The 21,863-nt window shown below is 36.3% G+C and overlaps 1 protein-coding gene across 3 annotated transcripts in view; it reads left to right on the top strand.

Annotated features, from left to right (window-relative positions):
• The window catches only part of FSTL5 (follistatin like 5), an 875,401-nt gene that overhangs the window by 255,335 nt on the left and 598,203 nt on the right, over window positions 1-21,863 (top strand). For all 3 annotated transcript variants that reach the window (XM_070385610.1, XM_070385609.1, XM_070385608.1), the window contains exon 3: window positions 54-302. In XM_070385610.1, coding sequence (XP_070241711.1) covers window positions 54-302 — 249 coding nt within the window. The remainder of the gene's footprint in view (window positions 1-53; window positions 303-21,863) is intronic.

The following is a 21,863-nucleotide window of genomic DNA, read 5'->3' as shown; positions in this document are numbered from 1 at the left end:
AAATCCAAGTGATTTTATCTCTCTCTTTTTTTTTTTTTTTTTTTTGTCTACAGGGATCCTGATTCAGGATGGCTCTTTGGGATCTTGTGAAAACAAATACTGTGGTTTGGGAAGGCACTGTGTTCTCAGCAGAGAGACAGGGCAGGCAGAATGTGCCTGTATGGACCATTGCAACCGGCACTACAAACCTGTGTGTGGATCTGATGGGGAATTCTATGAAAACCACTGTGAGGTACACAGAGCTGCTTGCTTGAAGAAACACAAGATTACCATTGTCCACAATGAAGACTGCTTCTTCAAAGGTAAATGCAGGGTGGGCCTAAAGTGCCACCTTTCTCTATTTCTTCCTTCTTCTTTACTAGTGCCCTTAAATTTAAACTCTAGCATCGCTACTGAAAGTCTCTAAATAAAAGAGAGAAATATGGGCTTAAAGACACTTGTGATTAGTAAGTGAATAGAAATTTGTATGGATACAATTCTGAATCTGTTATGAGAACAAAGCTGGCCAAAATATGACTCAAAATTTAATATAGCTTACAGCATTGCACCATATGGCTTCCCAATCATGGCAGTTTTCTTAGGGACACAGAGTGGCCAATTCAGTCAACAAGCCAATTCCATGCAGTGAAATGCACCTGGAGTGAAACTGAGAGAAGAGTGAATGCCAAGCCATCCTGTGATAACATCTCATTTCTTCCTGATTAAAAACGATGCCTACAGTATGCACCACCTAATTCAAATTACACAGAACTGGTAAATGCCCACTGAAATAGCTATGAAGAACTCACACTAAACTCAATTAGTAAATCTGAGATGATAATAATTTAAAAGTTAGCAGTATTTACTTCCATGGTACTAAAAATCATTGGGAACTATTTATGGAAAAGTACTGCTGAATTAGTAATTTGACACATTATTTTAACATGTGAGATAAATCATTAAATATCTTTAATGCCTTTCTTTTATTTATAAATATATTTCTTATTTATTTATTTATACTAGAAAGAATATTTATTTATTAATAGCCATAACCCAGACTGAAATTTTGAAATGTTAAGTATATAGAACTTTCATCATTCAAAAAGGTTAGTGATCAATTTGATTTCTAATCTTAAATGGGTTCCACTTCCCAAACTCTCAGAGTGCTGCCACAGTAATTTTACACTTAAAAGCTTGTGTGATGATTTAATATTAGCTTAAATTTACAGTATCGCACAATGTTGCTCATGTACCCATTGACAAGTTTTTTTCTTTTCAAATTTCATTGAATAAATATTCAAATGCATTAAGATGGAAGGGTCTGTAGTCATTGTGCTACTAGAAGTCCTTTCATATAAATGAGATAAATTGTAAGAATAGTTTCTTTACCAAAGTGAACTCTTTGCATTTTGAACACACAATTGAAGATAGATTATCTTCTTTTACAGAAAGAATATCTAATCTATTTTATAGAGAGCTAAAATGAATGATATTAATATTTTGCTTTAATCTTCATAAAATAGTTTTTTTCTGTCAGTTTGAATTGAAATGAAAGTGAAAATTTTAGTATTCCACAGACACATGATACAGAGCTGTGTAAATAATATGCAATTAAGTTAACTTAGAATCATTCTAACACTGAAGTTTTGTCTAACTGACAACCAGCAATTGATAATATGGAAACAAATGAAATTAAATATCATGAGGTGAGAAAAAAAATCTGCTATATTTAACATTCTGCTTTATTACTGGAAGCTTAGGCATACTACTACTCAATATGTAAATCAACATGGAAATAAATGAACTGGATATTACCAGGAATGTTAAACAATGGTTTGAAAAGCTTTTGTTCTTTAGACTTATACTAAGCATGTTTATTTGATCTATGATTGCTTCACTTCCACTGTATAAGGGATTTGATTTAGGTCATACCTGAATGATCTAGTGGTTTACCCTACTTTCATCAATTTAAGTCTGAATTTGGCAATAAGGAGCTCATGATCTGAGCCACAGTCAGCTCCCGGTCTTGTTTTTGCTGACTGTATAGAGCTTCTCCATATTTGGTTTCAAAGAATATAATCAATCTGATTTTGGTGTTGACCATCTGGTGATGTCCATGTGTAGAGTCTTCTCTTGTGTTGTTGGAAGAGGGTGTTTGCTATGACCAGTGCATTCTCTTGGCAAAACTACTAGCCTTTGTTCTGCTTCATTCCGTATTCCAAGGCCAAGTTTGCCTGTTACTCCAGGTAACAGTGAGAAATAGATTTAAGGGACTAGATCTGATAGATAGAGTGCCTGATGAACTATGGACTGAGGTTCGTGACATTGCACAAGAGACAGGGATCAAGACCATCCCCATGGAAAAGAAATGCAAAAAAGCAAAATGGCTGTCTGGGGAGGCCTTACAAATAGCTGTGAAAAGAAGAGAAGTGAAAAGCAAAGGAGAAAAGGAAAGATGTAAGCATCTGAATGCAGAGTTCCAAAGTATAGCAAAAAGAGATAAGAAAGCCTTCCTCAGTGATCAATGCAAATACATAGAGGAAAACAACAGAATGGGAAAAACTAGAGATCTCTTCAAGAAAATTAGAGATACCTAGGGAACATTTCATGCAAAGATGGGCTCTATAAAGGACAGAAATGGTATGGACCTAAAAGAAGCAGAAGATATTAAGAAGAGGTGGCAAGAATACACAGAAGAACTGTACAAAAAAGATCTTCACGACCCAGATAATCCTGATGGTGTAATCAATCACCTAGAGCCAGACATCCTGGAATGTGAAGTCAAGTGGGCCTTAGAAAGCATCACTACGAACAAAGCTAGTGGAGGTGATGGAATTCCAGTTGAGCTATTTCAAATCCTGAAAGATGATGCTGTTAAAGTACTGCACTCAATATGCCAGCAAATTTGGAAAACTCAGCAGTGGCCACAGGACTGGAAAAGGTCAGTTTTCATTTCAATCCCAAAGAAAGGAAATGCCAAGCAATACTCAAACTACTGCACAACTGCATTCATCTCACATGCTAGTAAAATAATGTTCAAAATTCTCCAAGCCAGGCTTCAGCAATACATGAACCATGAACTTCCAGATGTTCAAGCTGGTTTTAGAAAAGGCAGAGGAACCAGAGATCAAATTACCAGCATCCGATGGATCATGGAAAAATAAGAGAGTTCTAGAAAAACATCTATGGTTTATTAACTATGCCAAAGCCTTTGACTGTGTGGATCACAGTAAGCTGTGGAAAATTCTGAAAGAGATGGGAATACCAGACCACCTGACCTGCCTCTTGAGAAACCTATATGCAGGTCAGGAAGCAATAGTTAGAGCTGGACATGGGACAACAGACTGGTTCCAAATAGGAAAAGGAGTATGTCAAGGCTGTATACTGTCACCCTGCTTATTTAACTGCTATGCAGAGTACATCATGAGGAACCCTGGGCTGGATGAAGCACAAGCTGGAATCAAGTTTTCTGGGAGAAATATCAATAACCTCAGATATACAGATGACACCACCCTTATGGCAGAAAGTAAAGAGGAACTTAAAAACCTCTTGATGAAAGAGAAAGACGAGAGTGAAAAAGTTGGCTTAAAGCTCAACGTTCAGAAAATGAAGATCATGGCATCTAGTCCCATCACTTCGTGGGAAATAGATGGGGAAACAGTGGAAACAGTGTCAGACTTTATTTTTGGGGGCTCCAAAATCACTGCACATGGAGACTGCAGCCATGAAATTAAAAGACACTTATTCCTTGGAAGGAAAGTTATGACCAACCTAGATAGCATATTCAAAAGCAGAGACATTACTTTGCCAATAAAGGTCCATCTAGTCAAGGCTATGGTTTTCCAGTAGTCATGTATGGATGTGAGAGTTGGTCTGTGAAGAAAGCTGAGCACCGAAGAATTGATGCTTTTGAACTGTGGTGTTGGAGAAGACTCTTGAAGAGTCCCTTGGACTGCAAGGAGATCCAACCAGTCCATTCTAAAGGAGATCAGCCCTGGGTGTTCTTTGGAAGGAATGATGCTAAAGCTGAAACTCCAACACTTTGGCCACCTCATGCGAAGAGTTGACTCATTGGAAAAGACTCTGATGCTGGGAAGGATTGGGGGCAGGAGGAAAAGGGGACGACAGAGGATGAGATGCTGGATGGCATCACTGACTTGATATAAGTGAGTCTGAGTGAACTCCGGGAGATGGTGATGGACTGGGAGGCCTGGCGTGCTGCAATTCATGGGGTAGCAAAGAGTTGGACACGCCTGAGGGATTGAACTGAACGTAATAACTTTCATGAGAGTTTTGCCTTAATTTCCCATCCCTCACACCCAAATGGCTTTCTAACTGCTGCAATACACATGTCTACACAGAACTGTGGTGTTGGAGAAGACTCTTGAGAGTCCCATGGACTAAAACGAGATCCAACCAGTCCATTCTAAAGGAGATCAGCCCTGGGTGTTCTTTGGAAGGAATGATGCTAAAGCTGAAACTCCAATACTTTGGCCACCTCATGCAAAGAATTGACTGATTGGAACAGACTCTAATGCTGGGAGGGATTGGGGGCAGGAGGAGAAGGGGATGACAGAGGATGAGATGGCTGGATGGCATCACCGACTCGATGGACGTGGGTTTGGGTGAACTCTGGCAGTTGATGATGGACAGGGAGGCCTGGCGTGCTGCAATTCATGGGGTCGCAAAGAGTTGGACACGACTGAGCAACTGAACTGAACACATAACAAAAACTCCTCTCACTTCAATACCAGATCAGTCTGGCATACTAAGCAGAATTTACACACTCAGAATATAGTGGTAAACTGGAATAAGAAACTCAAGATATAACCTATGCTAAGAAGAGTACGGAATTAACCTTTTATGAGAAAATCAATTGAACAGAAACTCTTTTGCCATTTACTCTCTGAGAATAAAACTGCCATAAAGGCAAATGTTCTGTGCACTTAAATGTGCATCACAAACAATAACATCTTGGGAAATATGCTTTTTTATACCTCTGTGTGCACGATTTGAATGAAATCTGACATGGTGTCTTTTTCTTTGGTATAATCTAGAGAGACATTCACATTTCATTTGGCTAACTGATTAATCGGTCGATTCTCTCACCTGATTATTATTATTTTTTAAGGCAGAGTTTAGAGAACTGAGGCTAGAAAACTAGGTTGCCAACGATATTTTAAAAAATATAAGTACATGTCCTGTGCTAATATACGTGGGCTTTTAGATTTCCTTTTTTGGAGGGAGGGATAGGGAATCTGTGTAAAGGTTTTGTTTTAAATTGAAACAGGCTTGTATGTCATTTCTTGTAAAATAATTGTGATGAATATATCAACTTTTGGAAAAGAGTACCCAGATGTTGGCTTGTTTGCTCTGTTCTGTTCTGCTTTGCTTTTAGTCAGTATTAGCTAAATGAAATTACAGATTGGTAGTGAAATTAATAACTTGGACAAAATACTGACACTCAGAAGTTTCAATTCCTCTGAATGCATCCTGTCCCCACAACCTCAAAACTAATTTTATTAATCCCCTGAATTTCAGTTGGTGTATATTAAAATTTTCTGATTTGATTACAGAATCAATTGAGCTTCCTATTTTGCATTGAACTTTAATCAATGTTAAGAATATAATTTTTGTCACTCTCCTCCCTAATTAAACTGTGAACTGCAGAATCCTATGCATAAGCCAATATATAACATATATTAGGAATCATAAGGTGTATACTCTTAAATTCACTATTTGTTAATAAAATTATACTTTTTCTCCTCTCATTTTTGAAAGCTCTGTAAAGGATTTTGTAAACATTAAACATTGTATGTGTTTATCTTCCACTCATAGATAATAGATATGTGATAGATTTTACATAAACATGAAAACTGCTCCAAAAGAGTGGGATTTAAATATTAGGACCACCCAACAAATGTATTAAAATATTATCAGTGAGAAATGAGAAATATCAGGTATTGTGTCAAAACACTTTCACAGCTATTAGATTATTAATTCATTTTAATAACAAACCAGAAGGCACAAAACCTAAGATTTTAAAAATGGCTGCCAACATTCACACAGTAAGTTAAGGCAGGGATCAAGGATTCTGGGTTCTCTTTTAGTACACATATACTTCAAACATTTCTATTTGAGTCTATAATACTATAATAGCTTACTTCTCTTTGTTTTTTAAAAATTTACTTTCTATAGTAATTTGTATTTGAACACTTTACATTATTGAGGATCAATATTTCTCACTGTGGTATTTGTAAGGATTAAATAATGCATTTAACACAGTTCTTGGGCAATAGAAGAACTCAATAAGAGATAATTACTATGTTTAAGACTGAAACTTCAACAACTGTTAACATTTGATTGCAATACATTTTCCCACTGGAATCTAGAAAGCCACACATATTTTCTTTTAGATTTATGTTGGGTTTTAGTATTGCATAAAAAGCCTCTGGTCAAGTTATTACAGATCCAAATTTGCCAGATCATAATATGATAGACAAATTGATCATAATGTTTCCCAATTGTAGATAAGACTACTTAAAGAAAAAAAAATAACTATCTCAAGTTTAGAAACGTATTTATCAGTTTCTTGATTGTAATTGAAAATCGATCCAGTCATCTTTCTCACTGACTTACCATAGGCTTATTGTGCTTAAAGTACATGATAAATAAAATGTGATTTTACTCTTCTACTATCCATGAGAACATATTATTAGTTCAAATAATTTTGCTTCCATCTTGTGGCTGTTTAAATATATTGGTTATTACCTGTCATGAACACCTTCACTTATGGTGTTTATTTTCTTTACAATTCTCAAATGTTAAATGTGCTGTTCTTGCAAGTTACAAAGTGAAGAACATTTTTGCAGCTTTTATGTTTCAATGTAACTGATTTTTCATTCTTGATATTTCTTTACAAAAACCAGATGGTGAAAAACTTTCCATTGATTACATTCAGCATATGTAATTGGGGATAAAATTTTCCATAAAATGCAGTTGAAAATTTTTCTCCATTAGTCTGATCTATGTTTCACTTTTAAAAACCCTCTCTAAGAGAGTGCCTATAGATATTTCAGAGAAGATTTGAAAGCTTATTAATAATAAAAATTTAAAGCCAAATGGGAAAAATGAGAAGTTTGAATGTGATTAGCATCTAGATACATCTAGATACATCTAGATTACATCTAGATTTATGTAAAAACAAATTTGGAGAAAATCACATTGAATAAAAAGACCTAGCTTTTTCCAGAACAATGAAAATGGCATAGAAATTAGCCATATTGTTCTTTTGATACTGATTAAACAAAGTGTAGTCGGGAAGATCCTCTGGAGAAGGAAATGGCAATCCACTCCAGTACTATTGCCTGGAAAATCCCATGGACAGAGGGGCCTGGTAGGCTACAGTCCATGGGGTTGCAAAGAGTCAGACATGACTGAGGGACTTCACTTACTTACTTAAACAAAATGTAAGAAATTATTCAACTCGAATATTAAATACTTAAGTTAATTTGATGCAATAATAAGCAAATCTAATCATTTTGATTTTTACTTAAGATATCACATCCTCCAGCTCTAAATTATGTATCAACTTCTTGTTTGTTATAGAACTTAGTTTACTGAGTGTTGTGTGTTCAGGCAGCTGTGACACATTTCATGTGTCCTCTTATGTTTTTCTCATCAACGTATAAATTTCTTTTTGTTTGTATCATGTTTTTCTTTTTGTTCTTTTTCTTTTTTTTAATTTAAATTTATTTATTTTAATTGGAGGCTAATTACTTTACAATATTGTATTGGTTTTGCCATACATCAACATGAATCCGCTACGGGCGTATCATGCTTTTCTAAACGTACATCTTGAAATCAAGACATGAGTTGTCATTACATTTTGTCAGTACTTTGTCTTCTTGACATAGCTAAAGAATTCACAGATGGATTCCTAAGTTTTTGAATGGGTTTAACCAGCAGACCAGGCTGAACTGAAGTCCACAATGTGTAGAAAGACTACTGAACTAAAATTTATTATTATAGATAATAATCAAATGATAAATAAATCATGGATAAATAACAAAGTCATTCAATATCCTATAGTAAACCATAATGGAGAAAATATGAAAAAGAATGTATGTGTATAATTGAATTACTTTGGTGAATAGAAAAAATTAACACAACTATGCAAATCAACTACACATCAACAAAATAAAGTTTAAAATAATAATAAATAAATAAATTTTGTATATTTCTTGTATTCATCTCCAGACTGTTTTAGAATTAAAATTTACAAAAAAATAACATAAATAAAAGCCAGCCACAGATTGGCCTAAACATACAACATTGTGGTAATACTAGATTTCTAAATGGAAATTTTCACTTGGCATATTTCTACCATAAATCAGTAGTTATTTTCAAAAATTTATAATAACTTAACACAATCATATAACATAAAAGTGGTAATATATAAATGCAAATGTCTGTTGCTGTTTTGACAATTTCTTTCCAATGATTCAGGATGTTAGGTACTAAATAGTTCTTCCTTGGATGAGCATCATTTATTTTAATAGTATTCCATTGACTCAAATGTACACAGGTGGATGTGTGGAAATATATTTGAGTAACACTTAAGGATGAAGGTAACACCTTGGTTACTGTTAGGTGATAGAACCAGGAGGAAGATAAAATTTTGACAGGGAGCGAAATCAAAATTTACAATTGAGGACAGAATAATGAATTAAGACTATTGGTGGATTCATATAAAAATAAGTAAAATAGTTTCATTTGTACTACAGTTAAGTAGAAAATATTTTTCAAGATTGGACATAAAATGCTCCAGTGTTTTAGATTAGATTAGAAAGAACCTATCTGCCAATGTAGGAGCTGTTAGAGATGTGGGTTCTATCTTTGGGTCAGGAAGATACCTATGAGTATGAGGAATTGGCAACCCACTTCATATTCTTGCCTTGAGAATCCCAGGGACAGAGGAGCCCAGCAGGCTACAGTCCATATGGTCTCACAGAGTTGGCTATAACTCAGCATATACCCAGGATTCATTATTATGGAGAAGCAAGGTGGAAGTTAGGAGGTCAGTTAGGACCTTACCACACGGGTCCAAGAGAGAGATGATAGTGGTTTGAATCAAGATGAGAGAAGTGCCAGTGGTTAAAGGTATCAGACTGTCTGAAATAATTTGTAGTGGATTTGACATAGGATTTATGGAAATTAAAGAAATAAGATAAGCAAACAAACAATGTGAAAAGTAATTTACTGAAATGTAAAACACTGGGGACTCAAATTTGGAAACACACATGAGCAGTACAATCACACACACACGTGCACACACACACACACATTTAAAGACAATTAAATTCGATTTCCTTTTAGACAGCAAGGGAAAATGCCATTCATGCAATTGGTTATAAATCTGCCAATCAAGGAAGATTTTAGATCACTGCTGCTGCTGGTGCTGCTCCTAAGTCGCTTCAGTCGTGTCCGACTCTGTGCGACCCCATAGACGGCAGCCCTCCCCGTCCCTGGGATTCTCCAGGCAAGAACACTGGAGTGGGTTGCCATTTCCTTCTCCAATGCATGAAAGTGAAAAGTGAAAGTGAAGTCGCTCAGTCGTGTCCGACTCCTAGCAACCCCATGGACTGCAGCCTACCAGGCTCCTCCATCCATGGGATTTGCCAGGCAAGAGTACTGGAGTGGGCTAGCTATACATTTAAGAATCATAAGTATGAAACGAGATACCAGTCCAGGTTTGATACACGATACTTGATGCATGGGGCTAGTGCACTGGGATGACCCAGAGGGATGGTATGGAGAGGGAGGAGGGTGGAGGGTTCAGGATGGGGAGCACATGTATACCTGTGATGATTTCATTTTGATATTTGGCAAAACTAATACAATTATGTAAAGTTTAAAAATAAAATAAAATTAAAAAAAAAAAGATTTCATTCCACAATTAGCAAAAAAAAAAAAAAAAGAATCATAAGTTACAAGACCAAACAACTCTATAGTAGGGATAAAATAGACAATGGATGAGCACACACTGGGGAGCAAGAGAACTGAGGACAGAACCTAGTTGTACTTCAAGCTTCGAACCAGTCAGAAAGTGAAGAAAAACAGAGGAGACAAATACATAGCCAGTGGCAATGCAGGAGGAAAACCTAAAGGGTGCAGCTACACAGAAGCTAAGTAAGAACGATTTTTGTGGAGGCCAGAATGGTGAGCTGAATTACATGTGGCTGAGATCAAGGCTAATGAGGATTGGTAAATGACCGCAGATTTGGAAAGAATAAAGCCATGGTTGACTGGTTAAGAATTGATAAGGGAGAAATAGGAGCTGCAAAAGTGATAATGCAAATACAGAAGCTCACTGCAAAAGTGTTTCTCTACAGAGGAGCAGAGATATCAGAAACCCATGCAGAAATTCCCTATTTCTTTGTCTCTACCATCTACAGATGATGACTGAGGAGACATGTCAGTGGGGTAGTGAAATGGAGAGGGAAATTTGTAGGGCAAGAGGGAGAGGGGTGGTTGCTAGAGTACAGCCCTTGAACCACTTAGAGAGAATAGGACCCAGTGCAACAAGGACACATGAAAACATGGATTCTTTATCCATTAACCAGAATGAACGGAAGAACAGACCCTTTCTGGGGCAGGTAGCTGGACTTATTTCATACTAAAGAAGTGTGTGGGTCTCATCTGGTTGCTTATAATTTCTTAATGAAATTAGAAGTGAAGCACCAATTAAAACTGAAAAGGAAGAAAGTTTTAGAGATTTCAGAACAAAGAAAAAAAAAGTTGTGAATAAACAAGAAAAGAGAGAAAAGACCAGGGGATATCAGAGGATGGCCAGTAGTGCTGACAACTCTTGTGATATAATTGCTCATAAATTTAAAGTGAGTTTACTCTTTCATGGCTGTGCACTTTTCTGCAGATATATCCAACTGTTAGAGTGGGCACTGAGCAGATAAGGAATTGGATTAAAGCATGATTTTAATTTTCCAGGGAAAGAATTATATAGGAGGGAAGAGTCCGAAGCCATATTTTCACCTCTCTCAGGGGCAATATGATGATATTATCTGTGCTTTATTGTGCATACCCACTCCAGTATCCAGAGCTCTCCCAGTGAGTGTCTTTTGGCTCAGCTTATGTTTGGACCAAAATGGATTCTCAACTATCTCTACATCCTGGAAAATGCATTACATATTTTGAGTTAACTTCCTAATGCTAACACTCGCTATACATTTGTGCCTCTTAGTTAAAACTTCCAGTGATTGAATCTGTGTAGACTAGTTAGCCAAGATACACCTTTCCAAAGTATTTGGAAAGCATATAAGTCTACAATAGCCATTTTACTTCAATGGCTTTCCATCTTTCTGATAATTAGCAGCCATCAGGATGGAAACATTACACAAAATATTTTTATTTAGGAAAAAGGAACTATTGACAGATAACTCTTAATTTTTATTTTTAGACAATAGTGGGCAATTATCTTGACATACATTTAAGATAATAACATTTTATTATTAATCCCATAGGCAAGCTGTGAGTCAATGTTATCAATAACAGTTCATTGTGCCAAGATGCACTTTGACAAATGAAATTGCTTATTTGGATAAGCAAATTATTTGAAAGAAACATTTTCTATCTTATGCCTTTATTTAAACATTTCCTTTATTCTATATGTTTTAATCAGTCTGGCTCCCAATCATGTTGGAATATAGCTTGACTCAGTGTGGATGTTTCTAGGATTTTTGGCATTTAACTCACTTTTTGAAACAATTTTTTCCTAAAGAAAGGAAGAAAGGACTAATGAAAATAGAGAAAGTTGCACAAGCATTTGATTAATCTAATTAAACTTTAGTGTAATTAATTGAAGGAACAATATTACATATTGCTTGGTTAAATTTATCAATGTTCACAGTGTCAAATGTTTTTCAAAAGGCTTCATATAATAATTAATGAAAATATCTACAGAAAAAAGATATGCCTATGTATGGATAGGTTTGCATGAGCAAATACCATTTTTGGACAGTTTGCTGATGACCATTTATTATCACCTAATCCTGTGGCTGACCCATTTTAAAGGCACTATACAAAGATGAAGATGACACAGTTCTTACTTTTGCCAACTGAGCTGAGATGAGTGGCTAGGTTATTCAATAAATGTCTAGCAATATTTTTCCCCATTGTCAAAAAAAATCTCATCATATTATGTTAGATTAACATCTGTACTTGATAGATACATTGAAATCATTCTGTGTCAAAATAAACCTATCTAACTTTTAAATGATTCCATTTTTATATATGTGTTACCTTACATCCAAACATTATTTATGGACATATATATTATTTTCTCTTGGCAGTTTATTGTTCCCGGGTATGGGGTCCAAATTAAGACAGGAAGGATGCTTAGAACAATGTTCAAAAAGAAATGACAATCACATTCAGAAAACAGTAACAGGGAAATTAAACCTCAGAAGACATGTTTTAAGAACTAATTCCACCTTCTCATCCAGCATGTTAATTCATTCTGCATTGAAAGTTATTGCCTATTGTTTTAATGAGGATGGAATGGTCCTTTGTAAGAATTCACCATCTTCAGCCTTATTCTGTCCCTTCTTCATCCTTGAAGATACTAGTCATTCACTTGACTTTCAGATGAGTACCAGTACAAGTGTAGTGATGTAGTGTGTGCTGAAGTTCATGCATGCACGCACAAACCCAGACAATCTAATGTCCTCTTTGTATTGCATGGCCTGTTTTGACTAAAGGAATATTACAAGGAGGAGAATGATATTTGTATCTATTCATGTGCATTGTATCTATCTGGTCATTGGATATAAATCTACCCTGCAACAAGCACAGAACATTTGCCTTAGAGCTCTATCTTTGAGTGGAGTTTTTATGCCTAATCAAAATACATAATTCATTTTTGGATTCCCAGATTTACTTATTTTCAAAATAAACATATCGGTGTAAGTTAATATATAGACAATAAAACTTACCATTGCTTAATTTTCACTTGAGAGATACTAACAGACCTACATTGACGGACTGCACTTTTGGTGATATAAAAACAAACATGTAAGTTGGTGTGGGGTGTGTTTTCCAGTACTCAGAATAATAACTATGGTATTTAACTATGATGACAGTATACAAAGCTTATGAGTGGGGTGTAGGATTTAATTAAATTTATGTCAAAATTACTTTCAAATCTCGGAGAAAAATATGCTTGAATAATAAAGCACATATTTTGGCCTTTAAAAATCTTAGCAAGTAGAAACATTTACATGACACATTGGCACAATTTCCAAGAGCTCAGAAACAGCCCGTACACAACATAGCAACAGCTTTGTTCGTTAATTCCACAGTAAACCTGCACACCAACTCCTGTGTAAATATGTCACTGTTGCGTCTACATCTACAGGAAGCAGCAGGTGCGGAGTTTCATTTAAGCATATCTTTAAATATATGAGAACAGGATGATGTCATGCCCTTCTGTGGCATTCCAATTATTTCATCATTAGAATACTACACAAAATACATTAATAACTAATCAAAAATCTTATCTGGACATCCAGACGTTATCTCACAAGCAATAGAGAGCAGAATGTTGGTGTGTTTGACTCCAGGCCATTCTAAACCTTCAGGCATTTTACTTGCAGATATAGAAAATGGTTTGCTACTCAGAGGCAAAGTCTCTTTTCACCTCACCCCTCTCCCTGTCCTTTGTCCCCTGCCCCAGCACAGACCAGCTGGTTTTTCTCTGAGACTTGATAGCAGTGGACTTAATAGAAATACTTTGTTACTTTGTGGCTTTCAAAAGAGGCCAAGGCATTGCCCCCATTTACAACCCCAAAACCTCTTGATCCTGTTTCTTTCTTTCTCTTTTTTAAAATTCATTTTATTTTTTTTAATTGTAGGAAAATTACAATGTTGTGCTGGTTTCTGTCATACAACAGGAATCAGTCGTTCAGTCGTAATTATATATGTCCCTTCCTGCTTTAGCCTCCCTCCCCTCCTCCCACTCCACCTCTCTAGGTTGTCACAAAGTTTCAGGTTGAGCTCCCTGAATCATACAGCAACTTCCCACTAGCTATCTATTTTACATATGACAAAATATATGTTTCAATGCTACTGTCTCAATTCATCCCATCCTCTTCTTCCCCTGCTGTGTCCACAAGTTCATTCGCTATGTCTGATTCTTAAGAAAAGCCCAAGAGGACCAAACTGTAGAGTGCATAAAAAGCAGGCTCTGTTTCAATCTATTTTCAATCAAACTAGGTAAATAAATCAACCTGAGCTAGAGCCTTTTACTTCATCATAAACTCATCTTCTTTTCACAAAAGCACTTGACTCAAATGGCTTTGTCTTCTCTCGCTATCCTTTTCCCACTTTTGAAAGCTGGGCAGTCCTCTCATGGAAACATCAGCAACTAGTAATAAAGAAGGAACCCTGATTGTTATTAATGATATCAGTGAGCATTCATAAGATTTTGCTCTGGTTGGTTTCTTGCCATTTCTTTGGGTACTTAGATATGTCTCATAATTAGAACACACGGATCCCTTTTCCATTCTCCTATAGTAAGATCTTTTATATGAACCTAGAAGTCTAGAAGTTTTAACTCTTTGATCTTACCACAGGCTACACAGGTTGCGCTCTGATTTCAGAGTTCATGTGCCAAAATCAGGTTAAAACGTTGTCCAAAAGTGGGTCTCCCAGAATATTCCAGGCTCAGGTACATTCTGTGTCTGAAGAAACTTGTCCATTCTCCTTCTTTTCTGTTTGGTTGCACTTTGGTTACTCAGTGTTTCCTCTGATTAGTGAATCTTGGCCAGGACTCTGCCAGCCCACTCCACCACATTTTCTTCATTTTGAGCATTGGGGCAAAAATTAAAGGCTTCATTTCTACCTACCAGTGCATCCCCAGAGCCTTCACATCAATACAAAAAATAGCATCTTGTCGGTTTTTCTGCTTATCTAAGTCATACATATTCATGAATTTTCATCATAATCTTCTCTCAAAGTAAATGTGTCTTATTTGCTTTATACTCATATTCTACAAAGCCTTCCCTGGTGGCTCAGACGGTAAAGCGTCTGCCAGCAATGTGGGAGACCTGGGTTAGATTCCTGGGTCGGGAAGATCCCCTGGAGAAGGCAATGGCACCCACTCCAGTACTCTTGCCTGGAAAATCCCATGGACTGAGGAGCCTGATGGGCTGCAGTCCATGGGGTCGCTAAGAGTTGGACAAGACTGAGCGACTTCACTTTCACTTTTCACTTTCGTGCATTGGAGAAGGAAATGGCAACCCACTCCAGTGTTCTTGCCTGGAGAATCCCAGGGACGGGGGAGCCTGGTGGGCTGCCGTCTATGGAATCGCACAGAGTCGGACACAACTGACGCAACTTAGCAGCAGCAGTTATTGTTCTTGATTCCTTAATTGTGTGAAGCCACGGCATCGCCACATTCACGTTGCGCACCTGTAAATCCACCCTAGGATTGGTGTCCACATGCCAAGGTTTGTGAGTTTGGAAGTGACAGAATTCATGGAAATTGTGTTTGCTTGTGAGTGCCTAAGGAGTCTGGAAGTCCTAGTGACAGTTGAGAAAAATATATATCTTCAAGTTTTAGAATTTGAGATTAAAGAAAAAGGAGTGGATTTTTTTTTCATAATGGGACTATTAGAAAATATTTTAGAATATACAAGGAACTTTTTCTTTTTCCTAATTTTTTCCCCACAAACTTGTTTCTTGATTTTGTTTCTAGTAATTTATTGTTATAGTATTGCCTTTCACCTCCTACTAACTTTACATGGTGGAGGGAAGGACTGGAGACTTGGAGCATATATGAGGGGCTCAGAGTAACACAGAAATGTTTTGGTGGCTAAGGACATGCAGTATCTGAATTTCTGTTAATTAGTGATTGATCTATGCATTATATACATCTGGAGGAAAAAAAAAGACTAAATATACTTTGGAAAATCCATATACTATATCCCCGAAAGGGAATTGTTTATAATTAAGCACTAAAAATGTTCCAAGGACCCCCAGTAAATGTTGATTCTAATTTCTAGGAAAATCCTATGTGACTTCAATAATTGAACTATTTGGCTTTTGATAAAAATTATTTTTTAAAATAAGTCTTGAGATACCTAAAGTTTATGTTATAGGATAGCAATTGTGAAAACATACATTTCACTAAAATTGTAATACAGTTATAACAAGGATGTTTTAATAATTTATGCTTTCAAAGAGTAGTGGTGGAAAAAAGAATGAAATAACTTTTCAAGTAATTAAAAATGAGGAAATAAATGAAAAAAGTGTTTCTCATTTTTCTTATTTTTATGAGACAGAGGTGCAATGGCTTTTGAGGGGCCTAGAAAAGAAAGTTTGTTTAATTATCTCTTTATGCCAAAGGAAATGAAAATTATATTTGAATAGAACACTTGGGGCTAGTCACATCAATAGCATTTTTTAAACTTCATTGAAAGTGATGCCACGTAGATTGAGAGAAAACTATAGATACCAGTAACCTGATCAAACAAAATGACATTTATGAAAAAAAAAGTGTTAGATCTTGGGATGTGATGTCTTGTAGGAATAACACCTATTAAAAAATCCAACAATAAAATTCCCAGAGGTGTTTAATATAGTCTACTGTCAACTCTTGCAAGGGTGAGGGGCCTGACTTTGATAATTAATTAGACCTCACCCTTCAAACATCTAAAAGCAGCTACCAAAACCAGTATTAGTGGGCAAGCTAGCAGAAGCTAAGATAGATATGAGAATAGCAACAATTAAGTATATCCACAAAAATATTCTTTCGGAAATTAATAAAGCTTTGTATCTTAATCCTTTCATCCTCAATTTAACTAATGATATAAACTCACTGAAGATGAAAATAAAGAAAAAACACTGCTCTATTCAAATTTAGCCCTATTGCCTTTTGCCTATTATTTAAATATGTATAGTTTCCCTTGCCTGATCATTTACAATATTATGTATTAAAAATGCAAAACACTTTTTTATACTGTAATAAAGATAAAAAAATGCTCTAGCTTACAGATTATTAGTGTATTAAACAGGTCAATGGGTGATTGATTCAAGATGGTGGAGTAGCAGCCATAAAAAGCAATGCATTTGAGTCAGTTCTCATGAGGTAGATGAACATAGAGCCTATTACTCAGAGTGAAGTAAGTCAGACAGAGAAAAAACAAATAGCATATATTAATGCATATATATGGAATCTAGAAAGGTGATAACTGCTGAATTTATTTGGAAGCCAGCAATAGAGACACAGATATAGAGACAGACTTGTGGACACAGTGAGGGAAGAGAGAGAGTAGCACTGAAAACATACATTAACATATGCAAAAGAGATAGCTAGTGGGTATTTGCTGTATGATTCAGAGAGCTCAAATTTGGTGCTCTGTGGAAACCTAGAGGATGGGTTGGTGAGGGAGATGGGAGAGCAATACAGGAAGAAGGGGACATATATATGTTTATGGATTATTCATGTTGATGTATGGCATAAACCAACATAATATTGTAAAGCAATTATCTTCCAATTAAAAAAAAAGAAAAAGATACAGAGTAGAAGGATGTGTGCTCATCTTATCCTGCTAGTGCACCAAAATCACAACTATCTCCTGAACAACCACTGACAGGAGGATACTGGGACTTACAAAAAGAAAAAATAGAAGATGCCCCACTTCAAAAGACCCAGAAGTAGATGCCATGAGACAGGAGGAAGGGCACAATCACAATAATCTAATCCCTTATTGACGGGTGGGCTACCTACAAACTGGAGAAGAAAAGTACCAAAGAAGTTCTCTCACTGTTCTAAAGGTTCTAAGCCCCACATCAGGCTTCCCAGCCTGGGGGATCTAGCAAAGGAACTAGGAACCCACAATGAATCTAACTTTTAAGCCCGCAGGATTTGATTGCAAGACTTCCACAGGACTGGGGAAAATAGAGACTCCACTGTTGGGGAGCACATACAAAATCTTACAGGACCCAGGGGAAAGAACCAGTGGCCACACAGGAGACTGAACCAGATCTACCTGTTAGGGTTGGAGGGTCTCTTGCAGAGGTGTGGGTCAGCAGTGGCTCACCTAGGGACTGGCGCACTGGCAACAGCAGTCCTGGGAGATGTCCCTTGGTGTGAGCCCTCAGGGAGGTCACCATTTTGTATGTGTGTGTGCGTGTGTGTGTGTGTGTGTGTGTGTTAGTTGCTTAGTCATGTCTGGCTGTTTGTGAACACATGGACTGTAACCTGCCAGGTTCTCATTTCCATGGGATTCTCCAGGCAAGAATACTGAAGTGGACAGTCATTTCCTTCTTCAGGGGAGCTTCCCGACCCAGCAATTGAATCTGGGTCTCTTATGACTCCTCCATTGACAGGCAGGTTCTTTACCACTAACACCACCAGGGAAGTCCATAACATATATAATCAGTTCAGTTCAGTTGAGTCGCTCAGTTGCTCTGACTCTTTGCGACTCCGTGAACCGCAGCATGCCAGGCCTCCCTGTCCATCACCAACTCCCAGAGTCTACCCAAACCCATGTCCATAGAGTTGGTGATGCCATCCAACCATCTTATCCTCTGTTGTCCCCTTCTCCTTCTGCCTTCAATCTTTCCCAGCATCAGGGTCTTTTCAAATCAGTCAGCTCTTCACATCAGGTGGCCAAAGTATTGGAGTTTCAGCTTCAACATCAGTCCTTCCAATGATCATCCAGGACTGATCTCTTTTAGGATGGACTGGTTGGATCTCCTTGCAGTCCAAGGGATTCTCAAGAGTCTTCTCCAACACCACAGTTCAAAAGCCTGAATTCTTAGGTGCTCAGCTTTCTTTATAGTCCAAAGCTCACAACCATACATGACCACTGGAAAAACTATGGCCTTGACTAGACAGACCTTTGTTGACCAAGTAATGTTTCTGCTTTTTAATATGCTGTCTAGGTTGGTCATAACTTTCTTTCCAAGGAGTAAGCATCTTTTAATTTCATGGCTGCAATCACCATCTGCAGTGATTTTGGAGCCCAGAAAAATAAAGTCAGTCATTATATACTGTTTCCCCATCTATTTGCCATAAAGTGATGGGACCAGATACCCTGATCTTCGTTTTCTGACTGTTGAGCTTTAAGCCAACATTTTCACTCTCCTCTTTCACTTTGATCAAGAGGTTTTTTAGTTCCTCTTCACTTTCTGCCATAAGGGTGGTGTCATCTGCACATCTGAGGTTATTGATATTTCTCCCAGCAATCTTGATTCCAGCTTGTGCTTCTTCCAGCCCAGCGTTTCTCATGATGTACTCTGCATATAAGTTAAATAAGCAGGGTGACAATATACAGCCTTAACATACTCCTTTTCATATTTGAACGAGTCTTTTGCTCCATGTCCAGTTGTAACTGTTGTGTCCTGACCTGTATACAGGTTTCTCAAGAGGCAGGTCAGGTGGTCTGGTATTCCCATCTCTTTCAGAATTTTCCAGTTTATTGTGATCCACACAGTCAAGGCTTTGGCATAGTGAATAAAGCAGAAATAGATATTTTTCTGGAACTCTCTAGCTTTTTCCATGATCCAGCGGATGTTGGCAATTTGATCTCTGGTTCCTCTGCCTTTTCTAAAACCAGCTTGAACATCTGGAAGTTCACGGTTTATGTATTGCTGAAGCCATCTGATATAATAATAAATATGTATATACATAAAATAAAAACAGTATAAATAAAAAAGTTATCAAGCTATAAAAAGACATAAAGAAAGCTTAAATGCATGTTAAACAAGAAAGGCAGTCTGAAAGCACTCTTATGATTCCAACTATATGATATTCTGGAAGGGTAGAAACTGTTGAGAAAATATAAGGATTCGGTTTGTCAAGGTTTTAGAGATTAATGAGTGAACTGTAAGGGACTTTTAATGCTCTGAAGCTATTCATTCTGTATGATATTGTCACTTACCAAAACCCATAAACCCATAGACACAAAGAATAAACCTTAATGTAAGTATAGACTTCAGTATATAATAGTGTCATAATAATGTATCACTGAAAACTGAAAGTGAAGTGGCTCAGTCATATCCTACTCTTAGCGACCCCATGGAATGTAGCCTACCAGGCTTCTCAGTCCATGCTATTTTCTGGCAAGAGTACCGGACTGGCCTTTTCCTTCTCCAGGGGATCTTCCCTACCCAAGGGTCCAACCCAGGTCTCCCGCATTGCAGGTAGGTATTTTACCCTCTGAGCCACCACTACCAGCTTATTAATTGCAAAAAGTGCACCATGCTAAGGCAAGGTGTTATTAATAACAGGGAATGTGGGAAATGGTGGGTAGATGAACTTTTGTGTACTATGTGCTCACTTTTTCTGTGAACATACAGTTTCTAAGTATTAGCTTGGTAATGAAAAAGAAAAGGTTTTTCCCTAAAACAAGTATGGTAGTCTTGCCTGTTAGAAAGCTTAACTATCTGATGGATAGCTTTAAAATATAAATGAATTCCTTGCAAATATAGAATGAAAAGTGTAATTTATTCTTTAATATTTTTATTTCATGAACAGTATAATGCAGTTGAATTCAAATATTTGGGTTATATTTTTAAAATATAAAATATTAATATATATTTTCTATTTTTAAAAGTATGCATATGCTATTACTATTTTTAAAAGTATACATATGCTATTTTTAATATAAATATACGTAATGTGTATATACTGTTTTAAAATACATTTCACAGAGTGCATAACTGACTGATTTATGCTTTCACACTAAAAATAAAAATGTAGAGTGTAAGTATACAAAATAAAATTCTCTATAGTCCAAAAAGTCTTGTGGAATAAAAATACAATTTTTAATTTTCATAAAATTCTCTTCATGAAATTATGTAAACATCTAATTACCTAATTTGAAAAATATAATAGTTTTTTGGATTTAAGGTATTAAAATTTTCATGTTTTCTCAGATACAGCATTATTAGATATAAACTTCATTATATATATTATAACAATATTTATTAATGAATAAGAACTAATTACTAATATTTTATAAAACAACATGGAAGTCGTGAATTTTTCCCAGTTGTATATTGTCTAATTTGTGTGTGTATGTGTGTTTGTATGGTGGAGAGGTAAACATCTCTCCAGCAGTTATATTAAAAATTTCACAAAGCATTAATATATTGGTAGAGGAAAATTAGAGAAAGTATTACCTGATAGCAAAGTTTAGCATAAATATTTGGAAAATAAAATATTATCAGTTTGAAGCATTAGAAATTTCTAATATTTCATCATTTTACCTACAAAATAGTTTCATTTATTTCAATCATTGAAAATCAAAATAAATTTGCATGTAATTCAATAATTACAAAACATGTAATCTATAAATTTTACCATTAATCAAGGAAAGAAACAGTTTAGGTAGCTAAACAACAAAGATATCAAAAAATGCTTATATTTTTATTGGCAGTATTTTTAAGAATTTAGCATCATTATGGAATTCAGAAGTCATGAAAACATATCAAAAAGATTCCTTATGTCCTTAAGTTAATTAGTCATGTCCAACTCTTTGTGACCCCATGGGCTGTAGCCTACCTACCACGTTCCTGCTTCCACAGGATTTTCCAGGCAAGGGTACTGGAGAGGGTTGCCATTCCTTCTCCAGAGGATCTTCCCAACCCAGGGAATCGAATCTGAGTCTCCTGCATTATAGGGAGACGCTTTACTGTCTGAGCCACCAGGGAAGCCTTCGTCAAAAAGATTAAGGCTAAACTAATGCTTGATGAATTAATTACCTAGACAAGTACTATATTTCAACTGTATATTTCCATAACCATATAGGTGGAAGAAGAAACTATTACTCTCTGTGGTCCAGGTGGCATTGCTAAAA

Source organism: Bos mutus, chromosome 17, assembly GCF_027580195.1.
Source record: "Bos mutus isolate GX-2022 chromosome 17, NWIPB_WYAK_1.1, whole genome shotgun sequence".
Taxonomy (NCBI): Eukaryota; Metazoa; Chordata; class Mammalia; order Artiodactyla; family Bovidae; genus Bos; species Bos mutus.
The sequence above is the reverse complement of the archived record's forward strand: the minus strand, read 5'-3'. Positions and strand labels throughout refer to the sequence as shown.